Source organism: Pseudopipra pipra, chromosome 1 (assembly GCF_036250125.1).
Source record: "Pseudopipra pipra isolate bDixPip1 chromosome 1, bDixPip1.hap1, whole genome shotgun sequence".
Lineage (NCBI taxonomy): Eukaryota > Metazoa > Chordata > Aves > Passeriformes > Pipridae > Pseudopipra > Pseudopipra pipra.
In genome coordinates, this window is record NC_087549.1 from 112,016,140 (window position 1) to 112,035,846 (window position 19,707).

Sequence of the window (19,707 nt, forward strand, 5' to 3'; positions counted from 1 at the left end):
TATTTTCATAAGTAGTTTCCATGAAAAGAGAATGGAAAGCAACACAAGTGGCAGGCTCTTGAGACCTGCCGATTCGTTGCACAATGAAGTCTAAGCCATGAAGTGAAACCCTTTGAGCTGTTGCATTTTGAAATACCACAAAATCAAATAACTTCTATCTGGAGTAAATTTGATTGGTATTTCCCTTGAATACATGGTGATTGGTTTTAAACAGTGATTGCCATCAATGCTGTTGCAGTTGTATTCATTTTCTTTAGACTACTCATACTTGAATAACTATTAGCATTTACTGTTTGAACTTATTTGTATTCCAATAACATCCACCACGCTGTTGGCACTGTCCACCCACACAAGAGAAAACTGCCCTTTTTTAAAGAGTTTACAATCTGAGAGCAGTTGAATCTTGCAACACTGCAAAGAATATTTAAGTTCAGAAATAATATATATCATTACGATTATCAGATCAGCACCTAAATTAGGATGCAATAAAACTTGGAAAGCCAGAAATTACTGAATCAAGATAAAGGCTCAAGATACATTAACCAGTACATTCTAGGAAGGAAGTACAGATCTTTGTTTTATTAAGAAACCGAAACTTTTATTAATAAAGCTGGGGTTTCAGCAATCCTGAAAACAAACAGATAATGAGTTTCAAAGGGAACTGCATATCTAAATTTGAACTGCATTTGAAAATCCCAGCCATCGGCAGCAATCGTGTTTGGTTTAAAACATTGTATCATCACGGAAAACAAATCCATTTGCCTTTTGTTCCAGGCAAGAAAGAAGTGTGGGTTAGGGAGCAAACATGGTGATAATGTGTATACCTGCAGGTGATTTATGGGAATTTGGTGTGCTAATAAAGAAAGTGAAGTTCAGAACAACACTGACAGCAATGAAGGCAAACTGGATCCTGGAAGGATGTCAGTGATTGTGCAGGTTACAAGAAAAGAAGAAGTGATGGTCGACCTTCCTTCTCTCTGGAGGCAAGCAGGCATCCAGTCTGTAAAGAACAGCTTACCATCCACTTCTTTTTGTTAAAGGGATTTTTTTGGAGTAAGGAAACAACACATGGCTTTCTCTTTGCTGTGTTTTGCAGTTTTTCAAATCCATATTCTTTGCCTGCATATTGGTAACACATAAATATGCTACTTACTCCCTCATGCGTTTCAGTTTGGTCTCAGCCATAGTACTGTTGAGAGCTCTGAATTTCTGGGGTGCCCCTGGAGACACTCCGGTGACAGTCCTCGAGCCTACAAATCAATGCACAGACACATAACCTTATTCACCTTCTCCCCTGAGCTCCATTGCAGAATCAAGGGCAGTCAGAAGGAGGAAGACTATTCCTGTTTCTCACAAGGTAGTGCCACATTAATTAAAGATGAATTAGATTACTAAATGCACATTAAGGGCAACTCCTTTCTGAGGGAGGAGTAGATTTATATCTTAAGGGCACCAGAATTATAAAAATAATTTTCTTTCCATGTAGCATACAAGGAATTACAACAGAAAGGACAGTCACTTGAAGAAGTGCTGGGACAGATAAATACTTTAAAAAAAAATTTGGCCAGATAATATGCATTTTCTTCCATTGTTTTTGCACTTATTTTAAGAGCAAGAACATTCTTCCTGGCAGGCAAGTCTCTCCTTTAGCTTGATCATTACTGTAAACTGGAAGTATCTAACTTATGACATCACTTTCTTCTTCAGACAAAGGTACTCTTTTTATGTATGCACATATATATATATATATATATATAAAAACATACCTGTATATGTAAACACATATATGTATAAGAAATATATATATGCATAAACACACATGCTCACTTTTTCTGTTTGCAGGTCTTCTGGGCTGTTGCAATATTTAAGGGCCTAAGGTTCACATACCACTGAGGTACCCATCCACAGGAACACAGAAGTACTGAATCACAGGGGACTGTCAGGGTTATCAGCTCAAATATCCCACAATTTCATACAGTCATTCCATCATACAAGTCTGTGGTTTTCCTAAGGAATTTATGCATTTATTGCCCTGATTGCTCCCATTGGAAGACAATTCCTAAGTCTCACTGGGAGAGCTGGTGGCTAAAATCTCTCCTATTTCCTGAATAAACTTCTTAATTGGCCAGTTCATGTTCATTTTCCTCCTGTGCCAGTAATTTTCTTTGTTCTACTAAGTTCTTTCCTTCCCTTTTGCATACTCCTTTCATTTCTTTATAATTGGAAAGAGATCCTATTTCAGCTTCCAATTTGTTAAGCTAAACAAAACAGCTATTTTAGTGGCTTCTTGCAAAAGAAGAAGAATCTTAGTATTAGGATTTCACTTCCCAGAAGAGGAGAAGATGTAACAGGGTGGGATTACATCCTGTGTAAATGTGTGGGCTGTGGCACACAGGACTCAGGTTCTGAACAGGAGTGGGAGGGCTCTGCATACGATATGAACAAGCCAAAAGTCAAACACATTAACACAGTGCCTTGTCTAAATGAACACGCACTCCTCTCCTGGCAGTGCTTTTTACCTTGGACTCAGCTGGGATTTAGTTTGGATTGCATTAACATCGATCACATGGAGGCAGAGGGAGCTTGCATCAACCCCCCTGCTATGAGCAGTATAGACAACCCCAGAGAGCACTGAATGCTTCCCTGGAATGTGTAATCATGGCTTTTCCAAGGGTTAAGCTCCTATGTCTTACACAATTCTAGGTCCTGATCACATACGTTTGAATGCTGAGACTAAAACTTTCCATTGTGAGGGATCTTATTGAATCCCTCACAGTGTCTGCTGGATTCAGAACCCTGGAAGCAAGCGTGGAGAGAGACCACAGAAGAAATGGATTCCTGACTGTTACCTGACGTGTTTTGACATTTTAAAACATTTTCCTAGCTTATCTTTATACTTAATGGATAATAGTTGTCTGGTGCCTAAGTATTACAACTGAGATATAGTTAACGAAGCTTAAAAGATGAAAAATTACAAGCTTAGTTGTTACCAGCAACCAACTAATTCACCTATTAATGCAAAAAACATGTCCTGATCATTTACTGTAACACTACACATGCACGTCCATACATTTTGCCATGGAGTCTGTAAGCATTCAATCCCTTTAGCGGCACTGGAAAATTCAGCTATCCTCAGAGTGCCCCTGAGGAAAACCCAGGCACTGTGAAAAGCAATGCTCATGAATTACTGGGTGGCACACTCCTTTGTGAGCTAGCACAGAATTAAGGTCCAGACTTGGGGCTTTGGGACTTTGAGACCAAAAAACATCAATGCCCTGAGCACGACTGGCCTAAGGAAAATATAATCTTTGCATTCTCTTAAGAAAGAGTACATTTAACCACAGGCCTCAGATAAATTCTGGTATTATTATTACAGGATATATCACTGTAGTAAGAGCTCGGCATATTCTTTCTGCTTAGTGGGTTCAATCTATTTATTGCTACAATATTTCCTTCTCCTCTGACATTTCATTATTAAAGACATCCTTCTTAGATTTTTTTTCCCAGGGATTTCTGACTAAATAATTTGTGCTTTGTCTACTCTCCACGTAGGCAGTTGGCCAAGCAAAACTTACTCTCTACATGTTAACTAGTATCTATCTTTCCCTCCATTCAATAAGATTTTCTGGGTACTGCAAAGCAGCAAGGACTGCAGATTGTAGGATGCTGCAAAGATGTGGTTAATCATTAAAAAAATGAGTTCTCAGTGAAAACCACTGAGCTTGACACACTGGTGTTACAACACACCTCAAAGAATTTTGCTAGAGTGATTCATTATCACACCAACTTTTATATCAAAGGTATTTTCTTAGAAGCAGTTACTTGATTAATAATATATTTTGTACTCAGCTTCGGGCAGTTTGCCTACCAACATAGAGCATGGAACTAAGCTTCTTCAAAAAGCTACCAGATAACTACTTGCATTTTTTATGCAATATATAGTTCTTGATTCATTAAATAAAATCAAATGAAACAAGAGCACTGACTTTTCAAAACCAGGTATTGTGGTTTTCTAAATGTATTTCACAGAATAGTATCTCCCAGTGTCTAGTATCGCAGAGAACAATACAGGGCAAAAGGTCTTTGTCCTTTCAGGTGATGGAACATCAGTTTGAGGTTCTCACCGAGGATCTGTAAGGAAACTAATTCCTCTGCCTGAATGCTTATTCACAGGTGCATTATCTGGTGAGACTTTTCACACATTGTGGTCCAAAGGCATTCCTACAAATATTTCTGCTAATGACCAAAGAATTGGTGACAGACATCTACTGCATCTCTTGGTAAGTCATTATCTGTTGTAAAGCTATTATCTCCACTGAATCATAGACTTCCATTTGGATTTCAGATTTCTTTCTTCAGCTTTCACTGCTACATATGAGATCCTACAATGCCTTTTTGTATAAGGTATAAAAGATTAGAATCAGATGTGTTTTCCTGATTCATAAACAATACAAAGTGACCCAACTGCCCTTAACCTTCCCCTCCTTAATAAACTGTTTTTCAAACTCCCTTTTGGGAGCAGACCATACAAACCTAATTACTACCTTAGCTCGGAGAAAGGCTGTAAGTTTCAGCACAGACTGGCCCGAGATTTTTTTAATAATAAAAGCACAGTTTGAGTCTTTAATATTACAATTTTAAAAAAGCATCTTCTTGTTCTTAATAGTGAAAGGAAAAAGATGACAATAAGGATCTCTGTAATACTAAGACTGTTTTTAAAAAACCACTCTTTGTCTTTGACTAATTTTCAGGTTTGTTCCTAGAAGCCTTCAAGATAACTCCTCTGTTTAATTAAAACAACAATTGAAGACAATGATGCTGCAAATGCATAACTGATTGCAGAATTTGACAGCAGTTTTCTGTTAGTGCAAAGAGAAACTGGATGTAGATGTTCCTTCCTTCAGTCCTAAGGATCTCCCTGACAAGGGACCCAGAATATGACCAGTGGCTACAAGACTATGCTGGCCATAGCTTTGATTGCTCCCTTTCATCCTTCTTCTTCTTTGGCTTTCTCTTCCCACCAGTCCATGCTCACAAATAGGGATGAAACAGAGCTCAGAAGAACCTCTGGAAGGAGGACTTCCCAGGATTCCCCTGTGTTCTAGTCTTAGAGCCACAAGACAATACTGAGTCAGGTTTATCCAACTGAACGAGCGCAAACGAAGCAGCTAAATCAGATTGCAGTTCCCATGGGAGCCTTTGGAACTCAGCTGGGCTTTCGTGCAACTCACACACAGGCTGCTGCTGGCACAGATCAACTGGGTGGTCTTCAGGGGCAGTGACTGAGGCAGCCACAGTAAATAGCTTTCTTTCATATATGTCTTCTTTTTAGCTTTTGAGTTGACCACAAGAAACCAGGCTTTCAAACTCTGAATTTATATGTAGAATTTGAAGGCGATTTTAGGACTACATTGCAAACTTAAAGTCTCAGTGATTTCTCTGTACCTCTAATGAGATACTGCAACATAAATATTATCCAAACCTTGATCATAATTTGAAAAAAAAATTTTAATTAATTTTCTCTAAAACTATAAGACAACTTACATATCCTCAAATATTTTCCTCTGGAGAAAAAATGGTAGAAGCCAAGTTTTTAAAAGCTTTTGTTACTACATTCCACACCTCTGACTATCATGCTTTAACGGTTTTATTATTTTCAACAAAAGCACTTAACTGTGCATGCATTTTCTTTCTGCATATTTATACTTCTCTGCAGTAGATTAAGGAAGTAATTTTCAAGATCACATTTTTTTGAGTTATTTTTTTGCGAAATGGAAATAATTGGACTGTGATGAGTACAGACTGCTAATAACTGCTGCTATTTAAAGAACAGATATTGTTTAAAGAAGAGATATCATCTTACCCAATGAGCTATTATTCAGGACACTCTCCAAATACTTAACCATTGCCTCAATATCACTGTTCTGTGAATAAATGAAATAGGAATAGCATTAGTGTGAACACCAACTTAAATATAAACACTATGTTCCAGAGGTATGATCCCACAAACACAGAGGATATCACACCAAAAAGCGTCAAGACTAGACTACAAAGAAGTTACATTGCCCAGGACTTTTTCTGTTTTCTTCTAAAACATCAGGCTTGGTAATGGTGTCAGATCCAAATAATTTACATCAGATTCCTTGAACAACACAAGTATTTAGAACAACTGTGCATGGAGTTTAAAGAAGATATATTTACTGTGGAGGGTGAAGTGCAGTCTCTGAAAATACACCAGCATTTTACCATCAGTTAGTCCTGGAATATCTAAACCAACATTACACTGAAAAAGGCAAGTATGTGCTTCTTAACTATGCCAAAATTTCTTATGCTCGTGACAGATGTCCACAGCAAATTAATACTTATGTTTCATGTAATTGCATCTACGCATCTAGTAACAATGACTAACTGAAAAATTTTCAGTTAAGAAGAGATTTTAGCACTTTTCTATTTCAAGTGTTCTGTTACCAGATGGTTAACAGTTTTTCCATGATATCTTTCATGTGAAATGCTGTTTGTGTACACAGATGAAATTTAAAGTTCTGGTTCTTAAGCAATGATTGTTGTCTAGGAAGTACTTCACAATTTTATTAAGTGCAAGAGAAACTTGGACTCCAGGTTTCTAGAAGGTGCTGCCATATCACATTTGACAACATGGCATTTCTTGACTATTTAAAACTGAAAGTCAAAATCTTGATCTTAATAAAAAATACGTCAAAAATATGTATTTTAAAGAAATATTCAGCACTCTATGCCTTTTAGACAGAAAACAATGGGATTAAAAAAAAAAAACAATACGGACCTCCACTTCTACAATGGACAGTCTGCTTTATATTCTTCTGTGATCTTACTCAAAATGCTCATTCTAAATTTCTAAAACTGAGGAACTGCCAGTATACCTTAATGGGATAGCAATAACTGTTGGCAAGTACTGCTAGCTGGTTAATGACCTTCTGGTGCAAATGGGAGCTGTTATGGATGAGCATGAACTAACTACTCTTCACCCCAAGTGAATATTTGAGACAGGCTCTGCTATTTTAGCACAATGGGAATCAGCTTCCTGGTGTCCATCACAACAGGTAACACAAAAGCTGTAGATTTGAAGAAGCCTCTTTGCCCTTTTGGAGCAGCCTGTGGGATCCTGGATCAAGTCAGCACCAGGGTTTCCAGTTCTGCAGCCCACCTGAAGGGCCTGAGTTACCTCAGATGACCAAGTTAATCTCAATTTGTTCAGCTGGGGCTTTTGCCAGTCAGCAGTAAAATGCCCAGGAAATGCTAGAAAATGCATTCATTACATTTATATATACAATACATATTAAATATTGAATTAAGACAGTATTATTGATATAATTTCTCAGTACGTCTAAAAAATTATTAAAAGAACCTACAAGACTTCATTAAAAAGTTATTATTTTTCACTAAAAATTAAAAATTAATATTAATTTTCTGCTAATATAATTTTGCATTTTTTTTAAATTTTCATTCTTACTAAGTTAACCACAAATCTACAGACAGATAGAGAAAAGCATAGAAAATGACTATTATTGCTTTAATTAAAACTTTTTTTTTTTAATGGGATAAAGACTCTAGTTCCAAAACCTTTGGCTTCTCTCAACAGGACATCACATTTATTCCAATTATAACAAGAGAGCTGATTTTTTCTCTTTATGCTGTAAGGCAAAAGATACTTTTTCACCTCTTTCATCACCCCTGCCTTTTCTCCACTTGGGTTTAGCAACAGAAAAGGATTTAGCTGTTTTATTTAATATGTTTATTTAATGTTTATCTATTTAATGTATTTCTTTAATGTTTCTCTTTTTTTGCAAAGAAAGCAAAGCCCTACAGAATAGGCAAGGGACTCTGACAGACACACAAAAGAGAGGCACTCCTACGTGTGAGGGTCAGTGTGGATGAATGCTTGCTCATTTCAGATTCAGAACAAACAGCCACAGGCCATACCAAGGCGTGCATTAGGAATCCAGTGGAGCATTTTTGGGGTGACAGCACACAGACCACTCACAGCTGCTGGAGCTATGATAATTTATGCCAGCTTCTGGTCTGACAATCTCAGAAGCAACTCGGAATTTTCAAATAGGAACTTATTGTAGCACATTAGTAGACTTTGTCATAACGAAGAGGGTGAATTTGTTACTATGGTCACTAAAAGAAAACACGAAGAACAAGGTGATAAACTGCAGTAGAGAGCATTAATTAGCATCTCATCTAAATCAAAGCCAATGGAAGCTTCACTGTGCACCAACTTCTCAAGATGAAACCTCTGTTAAACATCGTATTTTAAAATATTTCCAGAAACAGGTTGTCCTTCTCTGATTTCCCCCTAATTAGAAACTGGTTCTCCTTGAAAAAAACATGTGGAAAAAAACCATTGGCTTGAAGAGGGAGAGGGATGGAAAAGTAATTAGCAAATTGCTGCTTGAAATCTGTCAATCTTCATTCCTGCTCCAAAACAGAGGAACAAGGGACACTAAACTCCAATGCTGGACAATGTATCTGAAATCAGACAGGCTGTATTGAAAGGTATCAATATGAGAAAAAAAGCTGTCTCAGCTCCCATCCTAAACCTTTAAAATTACAGTGTTCCAGTACCTAACTCTACCTTCTTAACTGAAGGTGTTGCATCTCATGTAAGGCCACTACTTCTCAGTCTGTCTTGACATCTCTGGGAGCTTAACATAGCTTGAACAAATTGCTCAGATCTCTTTGTTTTTCAAGTAGATGACTTTTCTGACCCTCATGCTACTTCATGAACATTGGGATTTTTTTTTAATCCTTGTTTGAAGTAATGGGGTCACCAGGGAGCGCCACCAGATGCAGCAATTCTGCACACTCTGCACAGAAATAACTAGTAAAGCAATCTTGGAATTGGAAATTTGAGAGATTTGCAGAAATTAGGATGGCAACTAGCTTAAAAGTCCTTACATGGTTGCAGTGGAATGACTTCTTTGTTAGCGCACACCTCCAAAAGCTTACTTTATGAAGGTATTTTTGAAGAAAGGGTTTGAGAGTATGAAATACATCATAGAAACAGAAGTAGGAGTTTTGGTATTAAGTAAATGACTGCAGAAGCACATTTCTGCTATTCCAGTAGGATTTCAAGCTTATTATTAATACTGAGCATGATCCCTCATATCTTTGAGTGGGATTCATCTCACACAACTGCTGACATCCAGAATGAAGATGTCCTGTGCATGCTAATAACTGTAGATCCCTTTATAATCATCAAAGAGGGACCTCTCAGCATATTCCATCTAACCTGCATTATGCTTTCTTACTTCCCCTTACAGTACTGACTCTGTTTAGTGAGTTCAGACACAGGTTCATGTGTGCACAGCTACGATCACTCTGCTCTGACCTTGGACTTACTGCAGAATTTTTCACTTGAGAAAGTGAAAATTGACTATTTTCACTTCCCAAGAAATAGAAAAGGTAATTGTGTCAGTAGCCAGAGACACACTTATCGTGTATCTAAGGTGCTGGGGTCAACATGAGAAAAGCACAGATAATTATTTTCTTTGATAGAGGACATCCTAAAAGACAAATGGTCGTGGGGGTGCTTCCCAGTCAGTCTGTGCAGGCCAGTTCACAGAGGGTTAATGCTCTGTGTGCACACAGACTGCTGGTAAAGCAAAGCCTCAGGGCCAGGGGGGCTGGATAGAGACAACAGGGTGCCAGTGACATGGCTCTTCTAGCCCATCATGTTGGTTCTTGCCATCACTGAATTTTGGATCACTGCAACATGAGGGACTGTCGCTGCTCACATCTGAAGGCCAACAGCTAATTTATTCCGCATTATTGAGAAATCTATTTTTATCTTCTGCCCTTTGTTAATTCTAAGCAGCAGTCTGCCTGTTCAAAAACACTATTGATTGACACTTAATGATACCATCAATGAAAGCTGAATGTGAATTTTAAAAGGCATTCAAAAAAAAAATTTTCTCAGAGTCTGATGCAAATGAGCAATAATTCATTCTCAGGAGTATCTTGTAGTAGACTTTCTGGGCAACAGATTCTTTGTATGTCTATGTCTTGGGGGTAAGCACAAACTCAGCAAATTGAAAAAAAAACATTGTCTAAGATATTCCACTGTTTTACAATTGACTGATAATTTCTTTAGACCACTAATGTACAAACCACTCCTGAATTTTAAGGCATCCTGTGTGTTTAATTTGAAAGCTAGGAGGACATTTCTAGATGGTATGAAGCTGTTTCTGAGTAAACTTCAAGTTTTATTGGTGAGACAACTTCTGTTACTGTGATAGAAGTAGTATTCTGATTTCTCACACAACATTTTACTTTTGCTGTAAAAACTATATCTTAAAGAAGCTATAAGTTCAAAATCTTCAAAAAGTATGAGTTATTTATAATTTTTTGAGGAGTATTAGTACACTTGGCTGGTTCCCTGAAATGCAGAAGACATCATACTCTGTTCTGCAAAATTTGCACATGAACACAGAATAAAGTAAGTGGTCCTAAGCAGAACCAGACAGTACCACTCAGAGGCAATGTAGGCAATGCTTTAAGCTGGTGGCCCATGAGAGAAATGAACTGTTCCTGAGTGCCTTAGGAAGATCCATTTTCAGAACTGCCTTGGGCATTTAAGTTTATTGATTTCACTGAGACTTGATCACTGGAGACAAGACTCAGCTCATTCTGGTCAGATCTAAATTAGGTGCCTTTTCCAATAATCTTCAACCTTCACACTGCAACCCCTGACTTTCTTGTGGCAGTCTGAACTACTGTAAGCTTTTCAGCAATAAGTTTTCTCTCCACAACACTTTCTGTGACTCTTGGGAAAGTCTACAGATTTTCTGGTCAAGTCTTGCAGCTGTTAAGGTTCATAGTTCATCACACTGTCCTAGAAAATATGTCTAATATAGACAAGAAGAAGGGCCAACTAGAGGTGCCTATCTCTGTCCAGGAATTAGAGCTGAAACTTAGATCCTATGCTCAAAGTATACTTTCAGCTTTAATTTATTTTAAACCATAGCTAACATGTGAGAGGACTGGAATCTGAGTGTTTTAGAGTCACAAGGAGTTTCCTGACAATTATCTACCTGAAGGCTTTCATGGGAGTGTTATCTTTAATGCTAAAGGAATGCAAGAATCTTTCTCATCAATCTCTCAGAAGAATTACATATGCATACACTTATAATTAATTAATAGTATTGATATATACATATATTCCTAACCAAAAAAGAAAAAAAAAAGAAAATTAGTAATGTCAGTAGGACAAACTCTCAGGAAGGAACTCAATTTTCTCATGGAAAATGAGCATCGAGTGTACACTGTTTTCTCAAAGGTCACATATACCTGGTGATTGGTCTTAGAGACAGTCTGTGATGCTTCTGCATCTTCTTCCTCCTCACTGTCTTCTGAACAGGATTCAAACTCATCTTTATAATATTCTTCTGCAATTTCTGGGTCTTCAGGGATCTCTAAAGGCAATTATGGTTTTATAGAATATATAGGGAAAAATGCATGATCTTAGAGAGATAACATGAAATTTATAACAGAATGTTATGTCAATAACAATGCATTCTGTAATTTAAATCAAAGGATATTTTCTCAGATTGAAATGCTTATCTTTGATGTTATGATAAGCAGTGCTAAAGCTGTCTCTGGCAAAAGGTTACATCCTCATCATATGCAAATTAATGACCTTAAAGGATCTATATTGATATTGCACTGAAATCACTGAACCATAGAATAATTCAGGCTGGAAGAGACCTCATGGGATCTAGTCAAAGCAGGGCCAGAACTGAATCGAATCCAGCTTTTGTGAGCTGAAATTATGCCTCACTTTGGTTTTCTCTAACACACATAACCTGTGGTGAATACAACTGCTAAGCTAAAATGCAAAATAATATATACCAGGTACATGTTTAAAAGATATGAGAAATTAAATCTATATATTTTTCCAAACTTTCCCCACTCAAAACAATAATGAAAGAAAAGAAACTTGCGTAAAGTCAAGCTATGCATACTTGGGTGTAATGCTCTCTCAGTTTATTACTATCACAAGTTTTAGTAATAGCAGTGAGTGCAATATTAATATAGCCATTGAGTCCATGAAGTACAATAATTGGTATTAAAACTCAACACATTCATCACAGCATGAAAGACACTCCAGTCACTTTTCTCTGGGTGAAATACTTTAGCATCCTAGACTCTGTAAGAAAGGATTTAGTGAAACAGCTCAAGGTGTGATTGCATCTGCTTCGGGGAGATATTATGACAAGAAATGATAGTTGAAGATAAAAAGTGCTTAATGTTCAGCTATCATAAATCACCATTGTCATAACTCCACCTAATGCTGACTTCCACCACTCTCCTCAATTAAATTTGCCCCTTTAAAGAAATATGAACTATCTTAAATTTTACTACATTGAAAGAAATTATATTCAAACAATAAGACATAAAAATGATTAATAGATTTTTTTTAGTTGTTTCACATGGATAAAAACCCAAGGCATTCAAACAGTGGAATACAATTAAAATCCATTAAAAGACATTTGAGTTTGGGCAGGAGGAATAATTCTTATCTTTAAGGCCTAAGAAAGAGAACTCAGGAAAAATGTGAAGCTGTATCTAACTGCAGCATTAGGTGGTTAAGCTCTCCTGTTGAGATAGGAGCTTTACTATCTACTGTCTCCAAAATAATTTAAAAAATACTTCCTTTCTTTATAAACCTGATTTAGCTTCAAAATGCTGACACATTTTCACTCATGTTTCTCTGTTTTAAGATATTTATGGAAGCTGCATAACAGCATCATGTTCCACGTTCACAATTTCTACTCCTAATCCTCCTGTTTCTATTTTTCACCTTTCTCAGTTTGAAAAAAACCACAAAACAACTAATCAATACATGAGCTTCTGGGAGAAGAAACCCCCCAACCCAAAAACTTTTTCCCACAAAAGAAAGCATTTATTTTTGTGTTTCATTGCTTGAGTTCTACAAAGTGCCATTTGACAGAAAAGTCTAGGACTTCATTAAAAAAGAAATCTTAGATATCATTCCTTTCTACATGGAAAAAAACACTACAAAATTAAGATACATCTCTTTTTCCATGTGGGGTGAACATTAATTTTTCTTTCTTGCAGACCTGCTGTCATTCCTGCAATTAGTATAATTTTATTAGGTTCTTCTGCACTCTATGTGTATATGTGCAGTGAAATACATACAAAACAGCCCATTTATCATGTTATAATACAAACATCAGACTACCGCTAGTGCTTTATGAGTCATCTTCTCCTCCCACGTTCTGCACTTGTTTACTGCTGTACTAAAAAATGCAATCCTCCCCTTTCCAACCAAACAAAATATCAAACCCAGTCTTTTTACTCATAATTGTAACTTCAAAATGTCTGTTCAGGCTATTGTAAACTCCGTACTTCGTGAGCAGCCCATGAGCATACAAAACTGCCAATGCCTTTGAACTATGCAGAGAGGCTGGCACTGGCTGTATCCCATTTCCATGCCAGCTTTTGCATCCTTGTTGGAATTATTCACTTCACTTGTTGGAATTATTCAAGCCGTTCGTTAAATCGGCTTGACAGCTGTACATAAATGGCCAGTTACTCTGAGCTTAATAATACAATTTGAAATGCTAGTTCAGATGATAGAGATGTTCCACGGTACGTGTTTTTACTGGCTCCAATTCAGAAACTATTCCAAGTGACATTTCTGAAAGGAGACGGGATGTCCAGTGGATGGGATTTTGGGATTTAGCTAATACAAGTTCTTAAAAATTCTTGGTTTTATGACTAGCATCTCTAAAGAAGGAGTTTTCAAAACTTCTACACATTCATTTAGACTATCTGGTCCCATAAAACAATTCCTAGAGTCCTACTAAGTAGAGCCAACTCACAGACCTCCATGTGTTACAGATGCATGAACACATCTCTGGTTCTCTGCAGAATTAATCTGAGTACAGAACAGCCTATTTAGTTGAGACCCAGGATGGGATGAATTTCAAGAACAGGTAAGATGGTTTTAGCACAACAGTAACCATAAATCAACATGGCAAGCTGTGTCTGCTGGCCAAGTAAAGTCCAAGTGCAGATGACTTGAGTGAGTTGGTATTTTCAGCTCAGGGCAGGCAATGTCAGGGGAGTTTGGACCCCATATGCTTCTATTTCCATGTCTCCAGTCCATGTTCTAGAACATTTGCTACCTGAGTTTTCCCATGATCCTGGATATTTTACACACACCTCCAGTTTAAACAAACCAGGTGGCAAAAGGTTGGTTACTGCCCACATTCCTGAACATTAATGGTGAAGTTGCACACTTAGCAACATAGTGCAGCAGAAAACTCTTTGGTTTGTGCTTTCAGAGGAGTAGTTTTAATAAAAATGTTGATCTTTGACTTTTGTTTGCACACCTCTGCAAAGCCTAGCATGGACTCCAGTGCTAGGACCTTGACCCTGTCCTTTGTTCTGACATAAAATAGAAAGCTACTTGGGTAAAGAAGTGGTGCTAGTGAGGGGAACATCAAGTCTATTATGCCGAAAGAGGAAACAAAACTGCTGCTGCAGAACCCAGGGTACCCTGCCTCTGTTTTGTGTTCCATCTGAAGCTCAAACGAAGGTCTCTACAGCTGCTTCTGCTTCCTCACACCCTGTCAGCTGGTCTCTGAAAGTAGATTGTGCTTTATCCAGCTGTGTGTATTGCACTAAGGCCAGTCACCTTTTATTTGCTTACAAAACACTTAATTCAGAACAAACTCAGCTGCTGCTTCTGTATTATTAGGTGGCTTAGGTATAGCATTGAGACACTTGGTATTTGCTATTAGATATTCAAAAGAAAACAAGCTCTGAACGATGACATTCCGCTTTAGATTTCTTTCTAAATAGTAACATGACGCTAACAGTGGAATGAAGGGTAAAAACCCATTATCTAAAAAAATCATAAAAGCATGGTTACTTCCCAAGAAGACAAGCTAAACAGAAAATAAAGGAATGTGATACTTGTAATATTTTGCTTAAATCCACCAAGAGCTTGTTTCAGGTAGCACGGTAACTTGGCAACAACAACAATTTTCTCCAAAAATATGAAAATACTTTGATAAATATCTTTAATTTTCTCTTGCCTCAAAGTCATACTTATAATTTGTGCATTGATGCAGCATTCCCACATTCCATAGCATGCAGAAGACAGTAAGTAAGGCCTCTTCTATTTATAAAAAGGACAAAAAGGAAAAAAAATAAAACAGAATGGTATAACATATGTAAATTTTCACCACTTGTATTCACAGTAAGAGAACCACACTCAGGTCTTAAGGACTATTGTCCTTTTTCGATCCAAAGACTTCACTGCATCTCTGAAAACAGGCAGATTTTCTCAGCTGCCACATTCCCATTTTAAGGAAAAGATTGCTATAGTTCCATGTAGTTCCACTCCTCAGTCTGCACAGTATTATATACAGGAAAGCAAGGAGCAAATCATTCAACTGCTCTGACACATACTGTGATGAGATATAACGTACTCTTAACATGCTGACATGAACCAAGACACTACAAAGTGGTGCTACCATATCTCTGCTACCAAAGATTGACACGGAGAACTCAAGAAAAATGAGAGGGCCAGGACAAAGAGACTTGCACTGCCCCCCTTGCAAGGCTTTGTACATGAGCCATGCTGGGGACTGAGGCAGAGAAAATCATTCCTCCACCTTCTGCTTCCATGTTGCACAAGACAGCCCACTGGCAGGACCTCATCAACAACACAAAGGTGTCCCTGATCCTTTCCTTTTTGTGAAAAAGCATCACCAAATACCAGTTTGATCCCATCTGAGCAGGTATAACCTACTGGAGCAAATGCCACAGTGGACCCCAGGCTGTGCAGGGGGCTGGAGCACCTGCGTGCAAGGAGGGGCTGGGAGAGTGGGTTCTGTTAAGGCCTAAGAAGGGAAGGTAAAGGGGAAACCTTACTGCTGTCTGTGACTATCTGATCAGAGGATAAAAGGAAGATGGAGCCATCTCCTCTCAGAGGTGAATGTTGATAGGGCAAGAGACAATAAACATCAGCTGGAACATCATAAATTCAAATATGACATTATGAAAAAAAAAAAGAGTGTAATCAAATACTTGAACAGGGCTTAAAGAAGCTGCAGGAGCTCAATCTTTGGAGGTGTTCAAAACTTGACCAGACACCCATGGGCAACCAGACCTGCTTTGAGCAGGGAATTGGACTAGACTGCCAGAGGTCCCTACTGATCTAAATTATTTTATGGTTCTGTGGTCACATGATGCTTCACAAACAAACTGTTCAGAATTACCCCAGATGTGGCTTTGTGCGTGTGCATATTTAACGTACACACTCACAAGCTAAGCAGGAGCTTTCCTGTTTCTGTATGCCCCTGCAATGTGTACAGGGTCTCACAGATTACTAGCAAAAGGAGCTGGTGAACAGGGCTGGCCAGCACTCATCAGAGCAGTGCAGCACTTATCACAGAGGGAGGAAACAGAAAGGGATTTCTGCCTTCAAGGAAGAAAACAAACAACTGGAGCACTATCACTGGGAGAGAGGTCTGAAACATAGAGGTATGTTTCCCTGAGCTACATAATCCTGAATGACAAATTCTAATGCAAAGGAGAGCAAGGGCTCTGCACCCCTCTGCAGTTCAGGTCAATACTCATACAACTAGCAAAAATAAAATAACTCCATTATTATAATTGAAGCCCACTCAGACTCATTTGGGTTTTGTGTTGGTTTCCCCCCTCCCCAGTACAAGACAAACCCCTTCAACTTTAAAAGTTTCAAAGAGAATCACCATCCTTTGGTCAGCTATAGACTGTATATGTGCTATCAAGCTCTGAAGCTTAATTGTTCAGAAAGTCAGTGGAATCTTTTGTCCATCTCTTCTAAACTAGGCTGAAAAAGACTCTCAGAATATGTGTTTAAGAAATGAACTAGTGGACATACAGGACTTTTGTGCCCATGAAAGTCCTGCACGATCCTTTTCGATTAGCACAAAAGGGCTATGAATTCATTAAAAGAGTTACCTTCTGATGTGGCTGTGTATGGCTTAGACATAAAGTAAAAGGGGTTTTTCTAAATGAGAACCAGAAATATAACCAAATTTAAACACTAATGCTTTATAATTCTCCTCTTAGCATTTTAAAGAAGGAAAAAAGCTTCAATTCACTTGTGGGCTTCACTGAGTGATGAATTACCTATTGTGAAGATAAAGTAGATGTAAATCAGACTGGCCTTATGGGGATCATCTACTACTTGATGTTAGAAAAGAAGGAGCAAGTATCAAAATGTTTTTCCAAGAAAAAATTATTTTTTGAACCAAAATGAAATTTCCAAGAAAAATGTTTTATTTGAAGGACACAGTTCTTTTCCTTAAACCTTCCACCTCTTGGTATTTTATCAGTAAGTGCAGAGACAAAGCATGAGAGGAAAAAAGGAGTTGCTAAAAGTTGTTAACAAAAATGAAGAGCAAGAGCAAACACTTTTGTCACATTTTTCCCCCTAATTTTCTGAGTGGTTGGTTGTTTTTTCTTCTGATTTTCTAGTTGTCATGTAAAGAGAAATGAGAGCTCTGGTAGAAAGTGACAATGAAGATGAAGCCATGCTGCCTTTCAAACACTGTTGGAAGTTCAGCAAATCTAAAAATGTTCCAAATGTTCAGAAATCCTTTTAGTACTGCTGGGTGAATGAGGAGAAAGAACAATATAGTGATGTAGTCAATAACAGGGAGCACTTAGTGAGTCTTGGAAGCCATTTCCCTTAGGAAAAAGAGTCCTTATTATTGTAAAGGTTGCCCTATTATTTGAACTGCAGGAACAGAGCAAGAGATGTAAATTAAAGGAAAACTGACCACAAAGATACCTTATGACATCAACTTAAAAATACCTTAGCCCTTGAGTTATTTTAAACTTTTTTGATCAGTCAAAGCATACTTTCCAATAAAAACTCAGTTTTCCTGCTGAATCTGACAGAGACTTTCCCTTTCAGTTTGACATCAGTGTTGGGAATGAAAGAGTCCACATGTTAACAAGAAAACCCTGCCCCTTAAGACAGTCACTTCCTACTCCCTGAGATTTGGTTCAAGAATACTATTTTTAAGACTTAAATTTGGGATATTCTCACAACTAGAAGTTACTGAAAGACTAGAAAACAAATGGGAATGGTTCATATTCAAAGCTGGTGTAAGCAGTTGTGCATATAAGAGTCTGGATGTAGTAAAGATGCAAAAGACATTTAAATTGGACATAAACAATAAGTTATATGTAGAACAAGTAAAAAAACAAGTAAATTATTGCAACCAAGCGAAACCAGGAAAAATGTATTGAGCTCTTAAACACCCAGATGAAATTAACTGGTCAAAGCCAACATATTTACAAGATTGCAGGGACACACTTTGCTCTGTGAAGCAGAAAATGTAGCAGGAGAATTCAACTAAGATCTTCACTGCTGTCACCTTCTCATTCCTTCCACCTCATTGTCTGACAGCCAGATGCACTGAAAGCTAAACTGGTAGAAAGTGCAAACTAACTCACCATTTACAGCTACTTTCTGAGCAAATTCTCCTTCACTTAGAATTGGCTACAGCTTCTTATGTCACCATACAACTTAGCTCCCCCGAAATGCTTTTCAGATTGATTAGCAATCCATAAAATTGAATTTGGGCTGGAATGGGAGTCCTATAAAATGTTTTTCAACATCATCCTGTTCACAGATGCTTTGTTTGCAAGGAAATGCCTACTGTGTCTTTACATCAGTTTAACCTTGAGTCTAAAGCGCAATGTAAATATATGTTGCTCTGTAGGTTGGACAACTTGGAATAAAAACTAGCTCTTTCTAAGGAAGATTTAAAACACTGAAACTATCTTAAAGTGTCTGCCTTAGAATCTAGTATGAAGTATTTTTTTGACATATACAATCTCAGTGCATCTGCTTCTAATTGTTTCCTAAATTCACACAGTGTTTTGTAAATGTTTTGTAACACAATGCTTTGGAAGGAGTGAAGGGAGTTCCTGTGTAGGTTTTAAAAAGACTTGGCCAGAATAATTTTAACTGTAATAATTGACCAAGGTGAACTTTGAGGTAGGCTCTATTTATCAAGGCCAAACTAAATCAGTATGAAAAATAGATTAGAAAAATGCAGGAACTATACAGTAACATAATTTGCTCTTCCCACACTTCGAAAGCATTTGGGTTTTTTTACATAACTGCTGTGTCAAGACCTCATTCCACAAGCTTCCCCCTGTGAAGCTGTATGAGCAAGACTTCTTGCAAGAAGTAAGCTACGAATTTTTGTGAAGCTATGAAAAGATTTAAGTAGCTAGGGCATATTGAATAGTACATACACTTGGAAAAGGTTTCCTGAGGAGGTTATGAGTAGAGTTCAACTCTGCATGCCCTCAATAAGCTAAAGCTTTCAGCAAAAACTTGAAAATAATGGACAATGCATAGAAACCTCTACATGTAGCTTTCTAAATTACTATAACCATTGGACTCTGAATGCCATAACATTCCCAAGAATATGTCTTTAATTCCATGGTTGCTCTCATAGAAGACATTAAATGGGAAGCTACAACCAAAGCAAAAAATCAGCTCTTCGAAGGCAGTATTTCTAGTGAAGAACTCCTTAAACAAGAAGAATAATGCTTCAGACAATGTAAAAAACCCCACTGATTAATTTTCCACTTTCTGACTAAAACTTGCAACTTCAT

The 19,707-nt window shown here is 37.6% G+C and overlaps 1 protein-coding gene and 1 long non-coding RNA gene across 6 annotated transcripts in view; one reads left to right on the top strand and one right to left on the bottom strand.

Moving 5' to 3' along the window:
• The window catches only part of NEK11 (NIMA related kinase 11), an 85,469-nt gene that overhangs the window by 13,535 nt on the left and 52,227 nt on the right, over positions 1–19,707 (bottom strand). For 2 of the 5 annotated variants that reach the window (XM_064671733.1, XM_064671767.1), the window contains 3 exons: positions 11,332–11,456; positions 5,864–5,924; positions 1,154–1,250 (listed from right to left, as the gene is read on the bottom strand). In XM_064671733.1, coding sequence (XP_064527803.1) covers positions 1,154–1,250; positions 5,864–5,924; positions 11,332–11,456 — 283 coding nt within the window. The remainder of the gene's footprint in view (positions 1–1,153; positions 1,251–5,863; positions 5,925–11,331; positions 11,457–19,707) is intronic. The other 3 variants (XM_064671743.1, XM_064671751.1, XM_064671760.1) reach the window with 3 other exon arrangements.
• LOC135422543 (uncharacterized) overlaps positions 1–19,707 on the top strand; it is a 54,117-nt gene that overhangs the window by 1,918 nt on the left and 32,492 nt on the right. Inside the window, exon 2 of the long non-coding RNA XR_010434521.1 lies at positions 4,174–4,280. This is a non-coding gene — a long non-coding RNA (uncharacterized LOC135422543). The remainder of the gene's footprint in view (positions 1–4,173; positions 4,281–19,707) is intronic.